Source organism: Thalassophryne amazonica, chromosome 12, assembly GCF_902500255.1.
Source record: "Thalassophryne amazonica chromosome 12, fThaAma1.1, whole genome shotgun sequence".
NCBI classification, from domain to species: Eukaryota; Metazoa; Chordata; class Actinopteri; order Batrachoidiformes; family Batrachoididae; genus Thalassophryne; species Thalassophryne amazonica.
Window position 1 is genome coordinate 74,805,988 of NC_047114.1, and position 17,861 is coordinate 74,823,848.

General features: G+C 40.6%; 1 protein-coding gene across 1 annotated transcript; it reads right to left on the bottom strand.

Moving 5' to 3' along the window:
- Window positions 1-334: 334 nt before the first annotated feature.
- zgc:92591 (uncharacterized protein LOC436997 homolog) lies at window positions 335-806 on the bottom strand. The gene is made up of 2 exons (XM_034183055.1): window positions 673-806; window positions 335-587 (listed from the first exon to the last, which is right to left on the bottom strand). The coding sequence occupies exons 1-2, from the start codon at window positions 784-786 to the stop codon at window positions 351-353; spliced, it is 351 nt and encodes a 116-aa protein (XP_034038946.1). The 5' UTR covers window positions 787-806; the 3' UTR covers window positions 335-350.
- Window positions 807-17,861: the final 17,055 nt, after the last annotated feature.

The window sequence follows — 17,861 nt, forward strand, 5'->3', positions numbered from 1 at the left end:
AGCCCTCCTAAATCTAGTTGTCAAGACCAAGATAAACTATTCACATGTTCATAAATGCAGTTTAAAATCAACTGCCTGCATCATTACAAATAACACCATATTTGGATTTTTTTATTTAAAGAGATTAATACCAGTTTTTAATTACTTCACAGCCCACCAGGGGCCGCGACCCACACTTCAGATAATTACTAGCACGGACTTTGCTTTAGAGTTTGCAAGCCTTCACTTACTACATAAAATGGTGCCATCTAGTGGTTAGCAGGAGAATAACAGCGCGACCACAGAAAGTTCACAGCGAGAAGTTGCCTGCGTGAATGTTTATTGGAAGCCGGAGTTGAAGCGAGGCCGCTTCACTTGGAGCTGGTGTACTTGGTGACGGCCTTGGTGCCCTCGGACACGGCGTGCTTGGCCAGCTCTCCGGGCAGCAGCAGCCTGACGGCGGTCTGAACCTCCCTGCTGGTGATGGTGGACCTCTTGTTGTACTGAGCCAGTCTGGACGCTTCGGTGGCGATTCTCTCGAACAGGTCGTTGACGAACGAGTTCATGATGCTCATGGCTCTGCTAGAAATGCCGGTGTCGGGATGGACCTTCAAAAGAGGAACGGTATTCGTTAGAGAGACAAAATTTAAAAGATAAACCAAGAAAAACCTCTCAGCTCCTCCCAACCCGGACCTGCTTGAGAACTTTGTAGATGTACATCGCGTAAGTCTCCCTTCGCTTCACTTTTCTTTTGCTCTTTTTCTCACCCGAACTCTTAATTTTCTTTTTAGCCACATCATTAGTCATCTTTAAACGCAGAGAGAATTAACTTTACTTATTAATACACACGTCAAAAAAAAAAAAACCCAAACTACCTCGCTGACTCACACCGTGACTCAGCGATTTATGTCGTTATCTAATTAGTGGTTAATGAGGAACACCTGGTTTGGGATTACCACCAATCTGAATTTACCAGGTAAAATTAGACTGTAGCAGCCACAGTCTGAACTTACCACCAGTCTGATTTTACCATCTTGGTATATTGAGACTTGTGTGTTATTGACCCTGGTCCAAATTTGCCAAGCAAATATATAATTTTTTTAATTGGAACCACAAGTAAATCCTGTCACTTTCTATTGATGCTTATTGATTTAACCATTATAATTCTGGTTACTAGTTACCTAGCTAGTCTGAAATTTCCAGCCTGCAAGTCTGAATTTATGTCCACTTCAAGTTTTCTGAATCAAAAGTGTGTGGAAAATGCAGTTATTTCAAAATACATCTGCTCGGTTGAAGATCGCGCAAGAAATGGTAAATCTAGACCTCCCGGAAGTTGACCGCGAAAAAAAATCGATTTGCGCATGCGCTTGGTAAAATGAGACCGGCGCAAACTCAGACCACGACACACACATATATATATATATATATATATATATATATATATATTCACACACACTATATTGTAAGGACACATTTTAAAATATGTTAAATACATGCAAACAACCTTAGGAACATTTAATGCATCATAAAAACATTAAAAAGTATGAAAACCTCATAAATATTCATGAATAAATGAAATGTGTGAGGAATTTCAACTTTGACGATAATTAATATGACAATTGGGTTCTGTTAACATGTGATTTTTCAAAATATAAGTCAACAATGTCAATACTGTTTTGAGGATAATACGACTTAAAGTATGAGTAATTGTGTTTTACAATCATTTTAATATTCTATGATCCTTTGCAACTGTGTTTGTGTGGTATCCTTCTGTTCAGTACACTTACACATAAATTATTATTATTATTGCTTTGGAATAAAAAAAACAGCTCACATATTCACTTTTGTTGGACTTTATTTTGTGTTGACATGCCAATGTAAAAAGGTGGTGGAGTGAGAGGGAGGGACATCAAACAGTACTTTTATTGTTACTCTGGGATGCCTAAAGTTTTTACACAGTACTGTAGATATAAAGTCTTATGCTGGAAACAATTATTTCCACCTACTGACAAATTTACAACAACTCATTCCGTCTGCACTTGGTTTTCTTTCCACAACCCTGACAAAAATGTGTGCTTGAAGTTTACTTTATTAAATAAACTTAAAAGTAAACCTCAAGTTTACTTCAGAAGTATAGTTTCTAGCATACTTGTAAGTGTACTATATCAGTGAGTCATGGGACTAATCTGGCCCACTTTTTAGTTTATAAAAGTACAGAAAAGTTTGAGTCCACAATTATATAGTTTTATCTTTACAGTGCAACTGAGCTTATAGGTACTACTGTAGTACCTATTTATTGCCCACTTTTTCAGATTATGAAAGTATGCTCTAACCAAAGGCCTTCAGTGACTTTCCAATCTGATGGGGATTTGAGGCAAGGCACTCAAAAAACTGACTCATTGGATAGGATTTCCATCTAATATATTTATTAGATGGAAATCCTGCACATAATTGAATTGAGTTCATCCAATGAGTCATTTTTTGAGTGCACAAGCCCACGTCCCTAACTCCTAGACCATAAATCCCAGCTTTCTAATGCATGATTTATGTGAACCTGAAGACATTTGCTTCTTATAGCTACAAGTATACTTGTCAGTAAATGCCAAGTATACTAAGATTATCCTAGATATCTGTCAGTATATGCAAAGTATAGAGTTTTTTTGTATACTTGTCAGTATATAAACAAAGTATACTTTCTGATGAATACATAATGCTTATTTTTAGCTTAAAAGAGGTATATTGTGAGTAAACATGGATAAACTTCTTTTTGGTAAGAGAGGTCAGGGGATGGATACATTAACATTTCCAAATCAGTTTGTATTTCCTGAACTTCATTCACATTGGTCTTTAAGAAATACAAACAGCGCAGCCCTGTATGGTAAATCTAAAAAACTGAGTGACCGTACAAGAAGTCATAGGTGTGTCTGTGGTTGTGATTGGAGAAGCTATGCATAGTGCAAGTTTTGACTGTTGCACCATCAGTCACAGTGCCACTTTGCAGTGAGCCAAAAATGGATTTTTATACAAAGAAAACTGATGAAATCTCAGTGTCAGCCTCCCATGGCTTCTTCTGGCAAACTAGACCTGAAATTTCTTGTGTTCATTTGAAGGAAGTTCTTCCGTTTGCAAGACTGTTTATATGTCATAATATTTGATGTGAATGAACTCCAAGACACACACAGTGAGTTGGTGGTGGTAATGCACCAGCTGGTGTACCAACCAGCAGTTATCCCCACAGAAGAAGAAGAAGGGAAACTGGAAGAAAAGGTTGAGTTTCCTGTGAATCAAGTCATTTCCGAGGAAGAACTGTTTAATTTTTGTTGGATATGATAAGTTTTGTAAATAACACCATTAACCCCTTAAGCCCTAGAGCCTACTTCACCAAAATCACATACCCATACATTATGATTTATTTGTCAGCTTGTACAAGGTCAAAAATGCAAAAGTTTGGATCAGCTAAATGACAGGTCCTAGGGGATGTTGTGGATGCAAAAAAATTGAAAGTAAATAATACTTGGTAGGAGGAAATTAGTTTTTTTCTCCAAAAAATTAATTCCGATTTATGTCCTTATTTACTTGGCGTTTCAGCTGTGGTTAGTTGATATGTGATTGAAGTGGATACTTTTGCAGAGGAGACTTCGCTTGACATTTTGATGTATAAGTGTATGTTGGTGTCAGCATTGGTTAGTTATGAGTGTTCAAATATTCCAAAACAGGGCAAGTCCCCACATTTGGGGACTCTAGGGTTTAAGAGGTTAAAGTAACCAGGTAACCTCATGATAGCTCACAAGGGGCTAAGAAATAATTCATTGAATTGGAAGTAGTAAATATACAGGGGGAAAAAACTACACTTAAAACATTAAAAAAACAGTTTTCTTGTAATGATGAAGAGTTGTATCTATTCTGATTTTTGCAATTATTGCAAAGAAAGACTTCATGTTGGACTGAGCTGCACTTGCAGACATATAATCTATGACATCAACCAAGGCGCATCACAGTCACTTAACAGTGGTATCCACTGGGTGGCGGACTTGCACCAGCTTTAAGCCTGCAAATCACAGTGGAGCTGATTGACTATTCAACAAAACAGCATGTTGTGGTGATGGTTATTGTTTTGGGGGAGGGTGGGGGATGTTTGTTGGAAACATTCCCAAAGAAACTAAAACTAGTTGTTGCAGAGCTCAGTAGGTACTGCCTACAGGTGACACTGACTGGTCAGTTTTAGGATCATCACACAGCCATAGACTGTATACACACAAACCACCGTGGCCTTGACAGTAAATCCAACCCCTTTGCACCCGGCGGCCATGTTTACACTCAGTTTATGTGCCGTATCGCCAGCAGATAGACATTGGACTCACCTCAAAAGCATTTATGACATGTGTTTGTGCCACGCTGTCAAGATAGCACACCAAGACTTATCATGTCCAATAGTTTTCTCCCTGAAACATTGGTCAGTTTGACACAATTTGTTATGCTGTTAATGGTATTGCACAGTAAATACAAGGAAATTAATGCTGAAATTGTAAACTTGCCCTGGCAACCTGATCTTGGATAAGCGGTTGAAGATGAATGTGAGAGTGTGTATGTAAACTTGCTTATTAGATTCATTTTTTTATTGTCAAAGCTGGGACGGGCAACAATGCTCAAAGAACACCTGTTTGGAATATTCCACAGGTGAACAGGTTAATTGGAAACAGGTGAGTGTCATGATTGGGTATAAAACAAACATCCCCAAAAGGCTCAGCCATTCACAAGCAATGATGGGGTGAGGATCACCACTTTGTGAACAACTGCATGAAAAAATAGTCCAACAGTTTAAAAACAATGTTTCTCAACATTCAATTGCAAGGAATTTAGGGATTCCATCATCTGCAGTCCATAATATAATCAGAACATTCAGAGAATCTGGAGAACTTTCTACACGTAAGCGGCAAAGCCAAAAACCAACATTGAAAACCAATGACCTTTGATCCCTCAGGCGGCACAGCATTAAAAACATCATTGTGTAAAGGATCTTACCGCGTGGGCTCAGGAACACTTTAGAAAACCATTGTTAGTTAACACAGTTCGTCGCTACATCTACAAGTGCAAGTTAAAACTCTACCATGCAAAGCGAAAGCCAAACATCAACAACATCCAGAAACGCCACCGCCTTCTCTGGGCCCGAGCTCATTTGAAATGGACAGACACAATGTAGAAAACTGTGCTGTTTGATGAGTCCACATTTCAAATTGTTTTTGGAAATCGTGGACGTCGTGTCCTCCAGAGAAAAGAGGAAAAAGACCATCCAGATTGTTACCAGCGCAAAGTTCAAAAGCCAGCATCTGTGATGGTATGGGGGTGTGTTAGTGCCCATGGCATGGGCAACTTGCACATCTGTGATGGCACCATCAATGCTGAAAGGTACACCCAGGTTTTGGAGCAACACATGCTGCCATCCAAGCAACGTCTTTTTCAGGGACGTCCCTGCTTATTTCAGCAAGACAATGCCAAGCCACATTCTGCATGTGTTACAACAGCGTGGCTTTATAGTAAAAGAGTGCGGGTACTAGACTGGCCTGCCTGCAGTCCAGACCTGTCACCCACTGAAAATGTGGTGCATTATGAAGTGCAAAATAGGAATTCCACCTACAAAGCTTCAACAGTTAATGTCCTCAGTTCCCAAATGCTTATTGAGTGTTGTTAGAAGGAAAAGTGATGTAACACAGTGGTAAACATACCACTGTCCCAGCTTTTTTGAAACATGTTGCAGGCATCCATTTCAAAATGAGCAATAAATAATAAAGTTTATCAGTTTGAACATTAAATAACTTGTCTTTGTGGTGTATTTAATTGAATATAGGTTGAAGAGGATTTGCAAATCATTGTACAAGTATTCTGTTTTTATTTACATTTTACACAACGTCCCAACTTCATTGGAATTGTGGTTGTGTGTACTGTGTGTGTGTGTATATATATATATATATATATATATATATATATATATATATATATATATATTGTACAAGTATTTGTGTGTGTGTATATATGTGTGTATAGATATGTATGTGTGTATGTATGTATGTATGTATATATATATATATATATATATATGGATGTGTGTGTGTATGTATATATATATTTGCATACGTGTGTGTGTGAATGTAATTAGTAGTGAGTGTATTTATTGATTTCGTGGAATAAGGGGTGGGTCTTGATAAGTTATGCTTCTGCCCACCCCCTTTCGGTCACATGGGTTTTGATTTTGGTCAGTTTTGGATTATTGTATTTTGTTTTCTGTTTTGCTGTATTGTTGTTTTGTTTTGTGTTTATAAATATTGTATTTCTTTTTTATTCAACCATGTGTGTCGAAATAAAATAATTCAATATATATATATATATATATATATATATATATATATATATATATATATATATATATACACAACAAAAATATAAATGCAACACTTTTGGTTTTGCTCCCATTTTGTATGAGATGAACTCAAAGATCTAAAACTTTTTCCACATACACAATATCACCATTTCTCTCAAATATTGTTCACAAACCAGTCTAAATCTGTGATAGTGAGCACTTCTCCTTTGCTGAGATAATCCATCCCACCTCACAGGTGTGCCATACCAAGATGCTGATTAGACACCATGATTAGTGCACAGGTGTGCCTTAGACTGCCCACAATAAAAGGCCACTCTGAAAGGTGCAGTTTTATCACACAGCACAATGCCACAGATGTCGCAAGATTTGAGGGAGCGTGCAGTTGGCATGCTGACAGCAGGAATGTCAACCAGAGCTGTTGCTCGTGTATTGAATGTTCATGTCTCAACCATAAGCCGTCTCCAAAGTCGTTTCAGAGAATTTGGCAGTACATCCAACCAGCCTCACAACCGCAGACCACGTGTAACCACACCAGCCCAGGACCTCCACATCCAGCATGTTCACCTCCAAGATCGTCTGAGACCAGCCACTCGGACAGCTGCTGAAACAATCGGTTTGCATAACCAAAGAATTTCTGCACAAACTGTCAGAAACCGTCTTAGGGAAGCTCATCTGCATGCTTGTCGTCCTCATCGGGGTCTCGACCTGACTCCAGTTCGTCGTCGTAACCGACTTGAGTGGGCAAATGCTCACATTCGCTGGCATTTGGCACGTTGGAGAGGTGTTCTCTTCACGGATGATGCGAAGGAGATGTGTTGCACTGCATGAGGCAAATGGTGGTCACACCAGATACTGACTGGTATCCCCCCCCCAGTAAAACAAAACTGCACCTTTCAGAGTGGCCTTTTATTGTGGGCAGTCTAAGGTACACCTGTGCACTAATCATGGTGTCTAATCACCATTTTGGTATGCCACACCTGTGAGGTGGGATGGATTATCTCAGCAAAGAAGAAGTGCTCACTATCACAGATTTCGACTGGTTTGTATACCAGACATACTGGTATTTATACTCTCTCTACTTTTAAGATTAGGCTTAAAACTTTCCTTTTTGCTAAAGCTTATAGTTAGGGCTGGATCAGGTGACCCTGAACCATCCCTTAGTTATGATGCTATAGACTTAGACTGCTGGGGGGTTCCCATGATGCACTGAGTGTTTCTTTCTCTTTTTGCTCTGTATGCACCACTCTGCATTTAATCATTAGTGATTGATCTCTGCTCCCCTCCACAGCATGTCTTTTTCCTGGTTCTCTCCCTCAGCCGTAATTATTGTATGGCTTTGCCTTACAATATAAAGCGGCTTGGGGCAACTGTTTGTTGTGATTTGGCGCTATATAAATAAAATTGATTTGATTTGATACTGATCAATACTGGTTTACTGGCTACTAGTGTTCCTCTCATTCTACTTCCCGTCCCCTGTCTTCCTGTTACTTCTCCTCCCCGTGAGTGGGAGTTTCCTGCAGATGTTAAACGACCGCAACCTCCTCAGAATGTACAGCCTGCTCTGTCCCTTCCTGTACAGGTGGTTGGTGTGGCTTGTCCAGTCCAGTTTGCTGTCCAGCCACAGCCCGATGTACTTGTAGGAATCTCCAGCCTCCACCTCAGCTTCCTGAATCAGAACTAGTCATGGACTTGGTCTGGACTTCCAAAAGTCAATGACCAGCTCCTTTGTCTTCGAGGTATTGAGCTGTAGATGGTTTGTGTGGCACCAGGCAGCAAAGTCCTTCACTGGGCAGCTTGTTCTCTGCAAACATACAGCAGTTGTAGATTTCATGAACAGGCGTGATCGCAAATTGCTTTTATTCAAGGTCATTTTCCAGAGAGGCCACACAGACTGAAGTGTAGCATTGGTTGATTTTTTTTTTTCAATATTCCATTTGAGATGAAGATGAAAAAAAGGTGAGTGCATGTGCACATTTGTCACCTTGAAATTAAAATGTTGGCTGTTCTGCTTTCGATATATTGCTTTGATGTGAGGCTGTGAGGAGTGTTTTTTTCTCCTAGCAGGTTTTGGAGCTTATCAGGACAAAGCATGCTGTAGCTTAATACCTGCAGCGATCACAGTGTAGCTGCCAAATGCATGTTTTTGTTCTTAAAAAAATTATTTGATCCATGTGGAATGTAGATTAACTTATCTCAGCAATGATAATCATGTCGCTACGTTCTCAACCTTTGAGATCGTGAGACACCTGGGAAGAGACCGGAGTCATGAAGTACGCGGACAGAGATGTTTCCCAATGCTGATTCCTTTTAAAGGGGAAGAAAGGGTCACGATGTCGCAGACCAAACTGTCCCCTCTAAAAAAAATTGCTTTGCCCTGCCTTCACTGTGCATGTGTCATTTCGGACCGCAGCAGCTTGTCTGAGACTGACTCTACACCGAAAGTGATCAAAGGGAATAATGTGATTGTTAACCATCAGATGACAAAGTAAAACCTGTTAAATCGTTCTGAAGTCAGTTTTAAGCAGAAATGAGGCAATAATCGGTGAGTCGCTACTGACGCTACAAAATAACGTAGGTGCAGCAGCACATCAGACTCAGACATGCTGCTGTGGTGCTCTGATCTGTCCCCCATCTTTTATTATGAAGTAATGCTGAATTTATGTGGAAATGATTGTTGTACAAAAGCTTCAGATATCTTTCGCTGAGATAGATGACTGGAGTGCAGTTTTAAACAGAAACGAGGCAATAATCTATTTTGGACAACGTTTTCGAACAATGTCCCACCAAAATGTAAATAACATTTTGAGTCTGTTTGATAGCTTAGCTCTTTTAGCAAAAAGAGGTGTCAATTGATTTAAACGTGCGTTTCACTTTGAATTTATTAATTCCGACTGGACTCTGGTTTTATATTTTCTGTTGTGTTTTGAATCAGGTTGTTTTTGTCTCTCTCTAAAATTGTATTGTAGCATTGTTAGTTATTATTACTATTATTGTTGTTGTTGCTATTATTATTATTATTATTATTAATATATTAACATAAATGTAAAAAATATTATAATTTGTAATACATTTGACTCTTTTACGACAACAAACACTGAGCCATTAATTATTATACAGAAATCAAATGCACACAAATGTGCTGAGATGCGAACAACTTAATGCTAACTTTAACATTGAAAATGCAGTAGACATGCTAACACGTTAGCATCAGTCCCATTTTTAAGTTATAAAATAATCTCAGAAGACCATAACAGGTCGGTTTATCATAAAAAAAAGGTAAATATTACTCACAGACATATGCTCTTTGGGGTTTTAGTGGGGAAAAATTAAGATAAAGCGAAATAGAACAAAGAACCAACAAAGCAGTGGGTCGGCTCAATATGCTTCATTGCTTCAAGCTTTAAAGAAGAGCCGCGCTGCAGAAACGGTTGCTTACAGACTCTGCAGGGGTTCTGTAATCAATGTGACATGATCATTTTCCCGACAAACACCTTCAAAAACAACGGTCGCTCTGAAGGACCGATTTAAAAAAAAAAAAAAAAAAAGGCTGTTGATGTCGGTGGATCGAATCATTTCTTAACGATATCTGAAAAGAACCGGTTCTTGATACCCAGCCCTACCTGTAGCTAATGTGACTGTAGGGTTACTGTCTGCAGAAGGGAAGGAAAAATGGCAGGTGCTTCTGTTATTTTTCCATATGGACATTGCACTCAATAAAAATTTCCCAGCATTAGCTCAGCAGACACTGACGGCAGGAGAAAGCATACACTTCTTTTCACCATTTGTTTCTCTGTTGCATGTGACTGGAGTCCTCGATAGGCTTCACATACCCTAACTACTGTCATTTTCATGGATCCTTTGAGTGGCAAGACGATTTTCCACTTTCTTCATAGCAGTAAACTGGGTATTGGAAGTGCACTCGAAATTTATTGCAACAAAACAAATTGAAAATTGGTTGGAAGATGGGACAAGTTTTCAAGTTTCCAGCTTTTTAACCTCAGTGTCATCTGCATTTCAGCTTGTGTCTGGAGCTCTTCATCTTGCCACTGTTTAGCTCAGTGCACAGTGTTGTTGCTTTAATTCACCTTATTTAACATTATGATGTATGTGTTTTTAAATGTCAGCTGCTTTATTGCAGGGTTCAGTTTCTAACAGGGTAATCTGTCCTCTGAGGTGCTTGCCAAATCTGCATAACTAGCTGGGGCATCACAAGGAATGATTTACTGTAATTGCTCGTTTTAGGTCTTCATCATATCCGGGTGGTTTCCTTGACAGAATGTTTTTTTTGCAGAACTGATGTAATCATGGCACATTAGTTAATATCCAGCATCATTTATATTCACATGGTGAAAGTGGCAGCAGTATTGCAGTACTGTATTCAAAATGCCGTTAAATCAGTTTAGATTACAGTATCCTGACAAAGCTTCTGCAACACATCTCATCTGACAGTCACATCATACTATTGGGGCCGCTGCTTTTTAGTTTGTACATTAATGATCTTCCATCAGTGTGTGACATTAACATCATTATGTATGCGGACGATACTGTCCTGTTTAGTCACGGAAAGAACATGATAGAAGTGGCCACAAAATTAACAGGAGAATTGAAAAAGTTTGCTGCTTGGCTACAAAATTATCTCACACTAAATGTTGATAAAACGGTTGCAATGTACTTTACAAACAGACAAAAACCTTTAAATCAACCAGACATCCATATAAATGGGAAAAAAAAAAAAATGTAAATAATTTTACCTACTTGGGCGTTACCCTTGACCCAACCTTGACTTTAAAAAATCATGTCAAGAAATTGTGTAATTCTTTAAAATTTAATCTGGCAAATTTTAGGTACATTTGAGGATCTCTTACTACTGAGGCATCTCATATGTATTTAAATTCTATGATTCTCTCACGCCTTCTGTATTGCGTGACTAGTTGGTCTCAGGCCAGTAAATCAGTCCTAAAGCCACTTGAATCAATGTTCAAAAGGGCAATAAAAATTCATGATAGGAAATCCAGACAATATCATCATTGTCTTATTCTTTATAAGTATGATTTTTTAAATTTTGACAATCTAATAATACATGCAAATATCTGTCTACTCTTTAAAATCATCTACGATATGGCTGCTCCTCCCCTAAGAAGGTTTGTCACATTGTGCTCAGAAAGAACAACTCGAGCTACAAGGGTGACCTCTAGAGGAGAGTGCAGCATTGCTAAATGTAGGACCTCTTTTGCCAAATCTGCCTTTTCTGTTGTTGCCTCTAGTCAGTGGAATATCTTACCAAATGACATAATGAAATGTACAACTTTTCCAATGTTTGCACAGCTGACAAAGAAATGGCTTTTATCAAAGCAAGTTTGTACCCACCACTGATGAATGCATGTGTATGAGAGCGTGTGCACGTGAGAGCACAGAGTGCAGGTGTCTGAAAAATATGATTTGTATATATGATGTAAGCGTGAGAATATAGTGTGAAGATGTTTGAAAAGTGTGACTGTGTATGTGTGCAGGTATGTATGTATGTATATATATATATATATATATATATATATATATATATATATATATATATATATATATATATAGTGTGTGTGTGTATGTATGTGTGTATATATATGTATATATGATGAGTGTGAGTGTGAACAAAGTGGTATCTTTTGTATATGTTTTTGAATTGATAAAATGTTGAAAGTTTTTATGAATGGTATACTTGAGGGGTGAGGTATTATATGTTTACAGTATCAATAGCCTTTGTGCTAAATGGATTTTCTTTTCATTTACAAATCCTGTTATTTATAGTTAGACATCAACCTGTCCAGGGACTACAGGTGGAAATTAGTATTTTTTGCTATAACCTGGCACAATGCATCTTTCCTGTTTTTTTTAGGTCAATGTATTATTGTGCACTGTCCCTGAAGAATAAAATCATACCATACCATCAAGCCAAGACTGTGTATCAGATTGTGAACATGCATATTTTTGCCTGTCTGTCATTTATTGGGGATCTTGGTGTCAGTTACAGTAACATTCAATACATTAGTCACATTTGACAATGTAGGCGAAGCCAGGGCACAGTGGATCAGTAATGTTGTTTTGTGGCAGTATAAACACATTATGCATAAATTTAGGTCATTCTATTATAGATTTAATACAGCAAGTTATTGTTTATAATGCTGTGTTATGTCTCCCCAAGTGGAATTTACAGGTGTTTAAAATTTATGATTCACTGTGCCCCGTGGCACTAATTCACGGGGCATAGCGAATCAACTTAGGATATAATGAAAAACGAAAAATGATTATAAAGGTTTCTTCAGAATTATTAAATATATGCTGATGCATATACAAACGATAATCTTGAAACCAGCTATGTGATGTGTGAGTGTCTTATATAGTGATATAAATCCTTTAGAAACTATTCTAAATACAACTGTCGTAATTTCTGTTAAAAGGTGTTTATATACACAAAGTCTAGAAATAATTAATGGAAAAATAAATGTATAACCTTCAACAAGTAATGTTTGTCATGCACTTGACATTGGGGCTTAGTAAGTCACTTTCTAGACTGATTCACTGTGCCCCGGACACTAATTCACGGGGCACAGTGAATCAGTGTCCGGGGCACAGTGAATCAACTTAGAATATAATGAAAAAAACATATGATTATAAAGATATGGTTAGGGTGGGGGGAAAGAGTAAGATTAGGTTATGGTTAAGGTTAGGGTCGGGGGTAGGAGTAGGATAGTAATAGTGAGTTAAAAAACCCTGTCACATAAATTTGACTCATTTCGTCACAGGAGCACGAAAAAAAAAAACGTGAGACTGCACTGTATATAGTGATATAAATCCTTTAGAAACTATTATAAATACAACTGTCATAATTTCTGTTCAAACATGTTTATATACACAAGGTATAGAAATAATTCATGGAAAAATAAATGTATAACCTTCAAGTAATGTTTGTAATCCACTTGATACTGGGGCTTAGTAAATCACTTTCTAGACTGATTCACTGTGCCCCGATTCACTGTGACACACATAAGTCATGTGAGAGCTGATAGTCTGGAGAAGACATAACACATGCTTATCAGTTGGACGGGGTAGTCTTCTAACTAATAACAATTTTTTGGGCCACCTTTCCTCTGTTGTGAGAAATAAATACAAACACACTGACATCTGCAAAATTTAATTTTGACAGGAAAAAACTGACTTCACTTGCCACTTAGTTTTACCCTTAATGTATCCAAAAACAAAACTAATTTATAAGAGGGATGTCTTTATGCATAAAAATATGGCATAACTGCTCCAAATATATATGTAGTTTTGCAGATATAGCTACTGATTCACTGTACCCTGTGATTCACCGTGCCCCGATTTCCCCTACATTTTTAATGTACTTGTCCTGCAAGCAGTGGTCATTTATGTGGGAACCCTGAGCAAGATTCATATTTCCAGAATGATCTAAGATGTGTGATTCACAGGTTTTTGTTTTATTATATCTTATATTATTACTTTAAAAAGCAGTCACTATGGCACAAAATCACACTTATGCAAAATTTGCAATTTGTCTGCAGCAAACATGCCTTCTGAAACATGGGGCGGTGGTGGTGGTGGTGGTGTGTTATACGGACCACATATCAGCTGTGATTCATTACACCACTACTAACTACCAACAACCTTCTCATCCAAGTGTGATGTTTTTTTGAGCTCTCTCCAAGAGGCGGACCTGTGACCAGAGGGTCCTATGTTTGATTTACAGTTAGAAAGGGAAATCACTAAGGTCCCTTGGGGAAGGTCCTTAATCTCCAAGTTGTTCCTGGTGTGGAGTTGAGGGCCTTGCATTTTAGCATGCTGACATCAAGGTCTGTGTGTGTGAGTGGGTGAATGTAAGGCATTATTCTAAAGCTATTTGGACAAGCACTGTAGAAATCCAATCCATTTTCCATTACAGAATTGGAAACACAGAACATATAGTATAACTCCTCACATTATGGTCCTTCTCAGGAACCTCCCAAAAAGGTTAAATATGCTCCCCATTTTCTAATATATACATCCAATCTTCCAAACTATGCATGAAACATCTTTTTGAATGCTGCTATGCTAGCCAGCTTATTGTCCCATTCTTGGACTGACGGTACATACTCAGGCTTCCAATCATTTGAGAAGAATCTGCCTGCCTATCATAGTACTAGTTGGACCCAACTTCTAATGTGTTTGCCCCAAATCCTTCACCTAAAACAAATAATCTGAGGCTGAGTGGAACATGGGTCTCTGAAATCTCAGACAGATTGTCATATACCTGGCCCACCATTCTTGAAGCCATAAAACAAGCATTAGGTGACCTTCCTGTTGTGTGTTGGGGGGGGCGTGGCTGGATGTTTTGGTGTTCTTTTCTTTTCTTTGCTCTCCAGGTGGCATGAGGGCTGATTTGTCTGTGAAGAAGGTGCTGGCTGAAGAGTCTTCACCCTCATTAACATCATGGAAAGCACCTGTGAGTGGTGCTCACGTGCAACCTGGACGACTTGCAGCTGAAGCAGATAATTGGATGGCGTTCTGCATTTAAGTCATGTGTGATTCAAGCAGAACTGCCGGGAACTCGACCTTGTGACGTTCGTTTGTGAGACGCTGAGGACCGCGCCTGGGTCTTGACACATCGAGCCCGTGAAGCAGGGAGGGGTGAGGACACATGCTGTCAGCACACACGAAAGGTAATTGTTTAAGTAATTGTTGATAGTAACTTGGTGTTTTGTTACACAGTATACTGGAATTGTGAAGAGAATTGTGCAGTTTGCTTCTCACTGCTGTGGCGTGAAGGATAAGTGATCCTCCACTTGTTGTGAGAAGCTGCTCATTTGCATAAAGTAAAAAAAAAAAAGGACACTGACCTGAGTGTGTTGCTGATAGCGTGTGTTTATTGGAAGATATAGTTGTATCTGTTGCCTTACCTCACCTTCTCTTTGCTTCACAGAGAATCAGTTTGTCGTGTCCACCTGGGGGGTGTTTGGCGGTGGTAGGAAGTCCAGGAGCACCGGCTTTAATCCTTGCGGGCGCTGGAGAGCGAGCCACGAATCACTCCACCAGAGGGATGTTGTTTTTATGTTTTTACACTTTTAAGCACAGGTGAATAATAAATAGTTTCTGTTTGGAACCGCTTTCTGGTTATTTTTAGCGCTGGGTCCTGTCTGACGCAGGTCCGCTCCTCAACCCGCGTCGACACATAACAGTAGATCCCGGCCATTCCATAATGGACCCAGCGGCAGAGGCGGTTCCTTTTGCCGAAAAGATTCAAGAACACTTGGAGAAAATATGGGAGCAAGTACAGCATCTCGCAAATCAAATTAAACAAACAGACGCCCGTGTTACGGAGCTTGCAGCTCAAGCCGTTCCGCTTCCTGCAGCGCCAGCTGCGGCATCATCGATACCAGGGCAGATAACTCCGTCACCCAGAGATTCGGTGTTTGAACCGATCATTTGTCATCCGGAGCCTTATGCGGGAGACGTCGAAGCTTGTGCTTCGTTTCTGATGCAATGTTCTCTGGTTTTTGCTCAGCGACCGGCTTCCTTCTCTTCTGATGGAAGCCGTGTTTCGTATGTGACAAATTTGCTCCGAGGTGACGCCTTAGCTTGGGTCACAGCATTGTGGAGTAACAACTCGCCATTGTTAGGGTCCTTTAAGGATTTCTCCCGGGAGTTCCGACTGGTTTTTGACCATCCGGTGAAAACGAATACCGTTGCTCAACGGTTGCTGAATCTCAGGCAGGGGAGGCGGAGTGCGGCGGAATATTCCGTGGATTTCCGGATTTTTTCTGCTCAATCAGGTTGGAATGCCGCAGCATTACGGGGCGTGTTTGTAGGCGGGTTAAATGAGTCATTAAAAGACGAGCTGGCGGTCCGTGATGAGCCAAACGATTTAGACGAGCTAATATCGTTGGTGATTCGTCTAGATGATCGGATGAAGGAGCGTGGACGTGAGGACGCCCATCAGAGCGTTTTTTTTTGTCTCGGGGCTTTCCCCGACACAAAGCTGGGCCGCCTCTTCTTCGCCCCACTGAGGCTCCTCCGACGGGACCTCCGGCTCCTCCTATTGACGAGCCCATGCAGCTCGGACGAGTCGAGATTCCTGTATTGCCCCGACACGTAAGCGTCAAGAGAAATAACGGTGACGTAACTCCAAGTGTTCTGGGACAGGCAAAAGAACCCACGTAAAAAAAAAAAAAAAAAAAATTCTAGCGCAAGTAAATGTTTTTTTTCTTTAATCAGGGGTTATACTTGTTTGGGAGGTAGGGGCGTATCTGGTGGAGTGATAGGCGGTTAGAAGCCCGCCTGGGCTCACTTACTTGTCAATTTTGTATGTGTTTTTAGGTATTTTCTGTTTGGGTTGTTGGGTCGTTTTGTTTTGTTGTTTTATTTCTCTACATTCCTAACCCCAACCTCACTTGCCCTTAGACCGCTTGTCTTGTGGGTTGTGGGGTGGTGCAGGTTGGTCACGCTGAGCATTCTCAGAAGACCTCTGCACCTAGGGGGGGGGGTGTTAGAGGCGTTCTTTTTAGTTTGGTTAGGGCCCGGTTCCACTCCAGCCTCGGTGAGCCTTTGTACCGATTGTCATGGGGGTTGCCGGGGTGTGGTGCAGCGGAGACATGCCTCAGTCGGAGGGGTGGGCCGATCTGTTGCCGTTTGCCATTTCGGTAGTTCCACCCCTCCCGAGTGGCTGGGGTATGGTCGAGTTGGGGCACCGGACGTATTTCCGGTTCTCCGCTGCGCCTTGGGGTTGGAGCTGGGTTAGTTTTTACCTGTTCCCTTCTCCGGCTTAACATTTTGAGCCGTTCGCCAAAATAGAGCCGCCGAAGGGCTCTGGGGGGGACCTGGGGTCTTCCGGGGTGCCGGGGAGGGTAACAGGGTTTATGGTCGTTTTATATCCCCCCGGGGTTGTTTTGGTTGTCCTCCGGGGGTTGGTTTTTGGTTTTATTTTGTTTCCTTCCGGGTTCCGCCTCCAGGGTTGATGGGACGGTCCTCTGGGGGGGAATTGGGCTTGGGACCGACCGGCCAAGTGTGACCGGATCTGGGGTTCCGGGGTTGTGGGGAGGGTACCTCCTGGGGTTGATGATACGGTCCCCTGGGGGGCACCGTTTTACTCCATGTAGACCTGGGGACCTTTGTGGGATTACGGTTTTGGCTGTTCCTCCTGGAACTGGCAATGAAGGCCTTCTGAGGGGGGGTTGGGCTCTGCAGGTCATTCTGGGGGGGGTGTTTGTTATGTTTCTTTTATGCATTTACGTTTGTACTGTGTTTGTGGGACTGTGTTGGGTTTTTGTGTTTGGGAGTTTTCCTTTTCCTCCCGGGGTTTGATGGGATGGTCCCCTGGGGAGGTTTGGGTGGGTTTTATGTTTTTTTTGTGTGAGTGGACTTGTTCTGGGGACTGTTTTGGGGCTTTTGTTGATTCCAGCCGGCCTTCCAGCTGCGGTGCCTGTCTTGCTGTCTGCTTCCTGACGTGGACCCCGGAGGGAGGTGC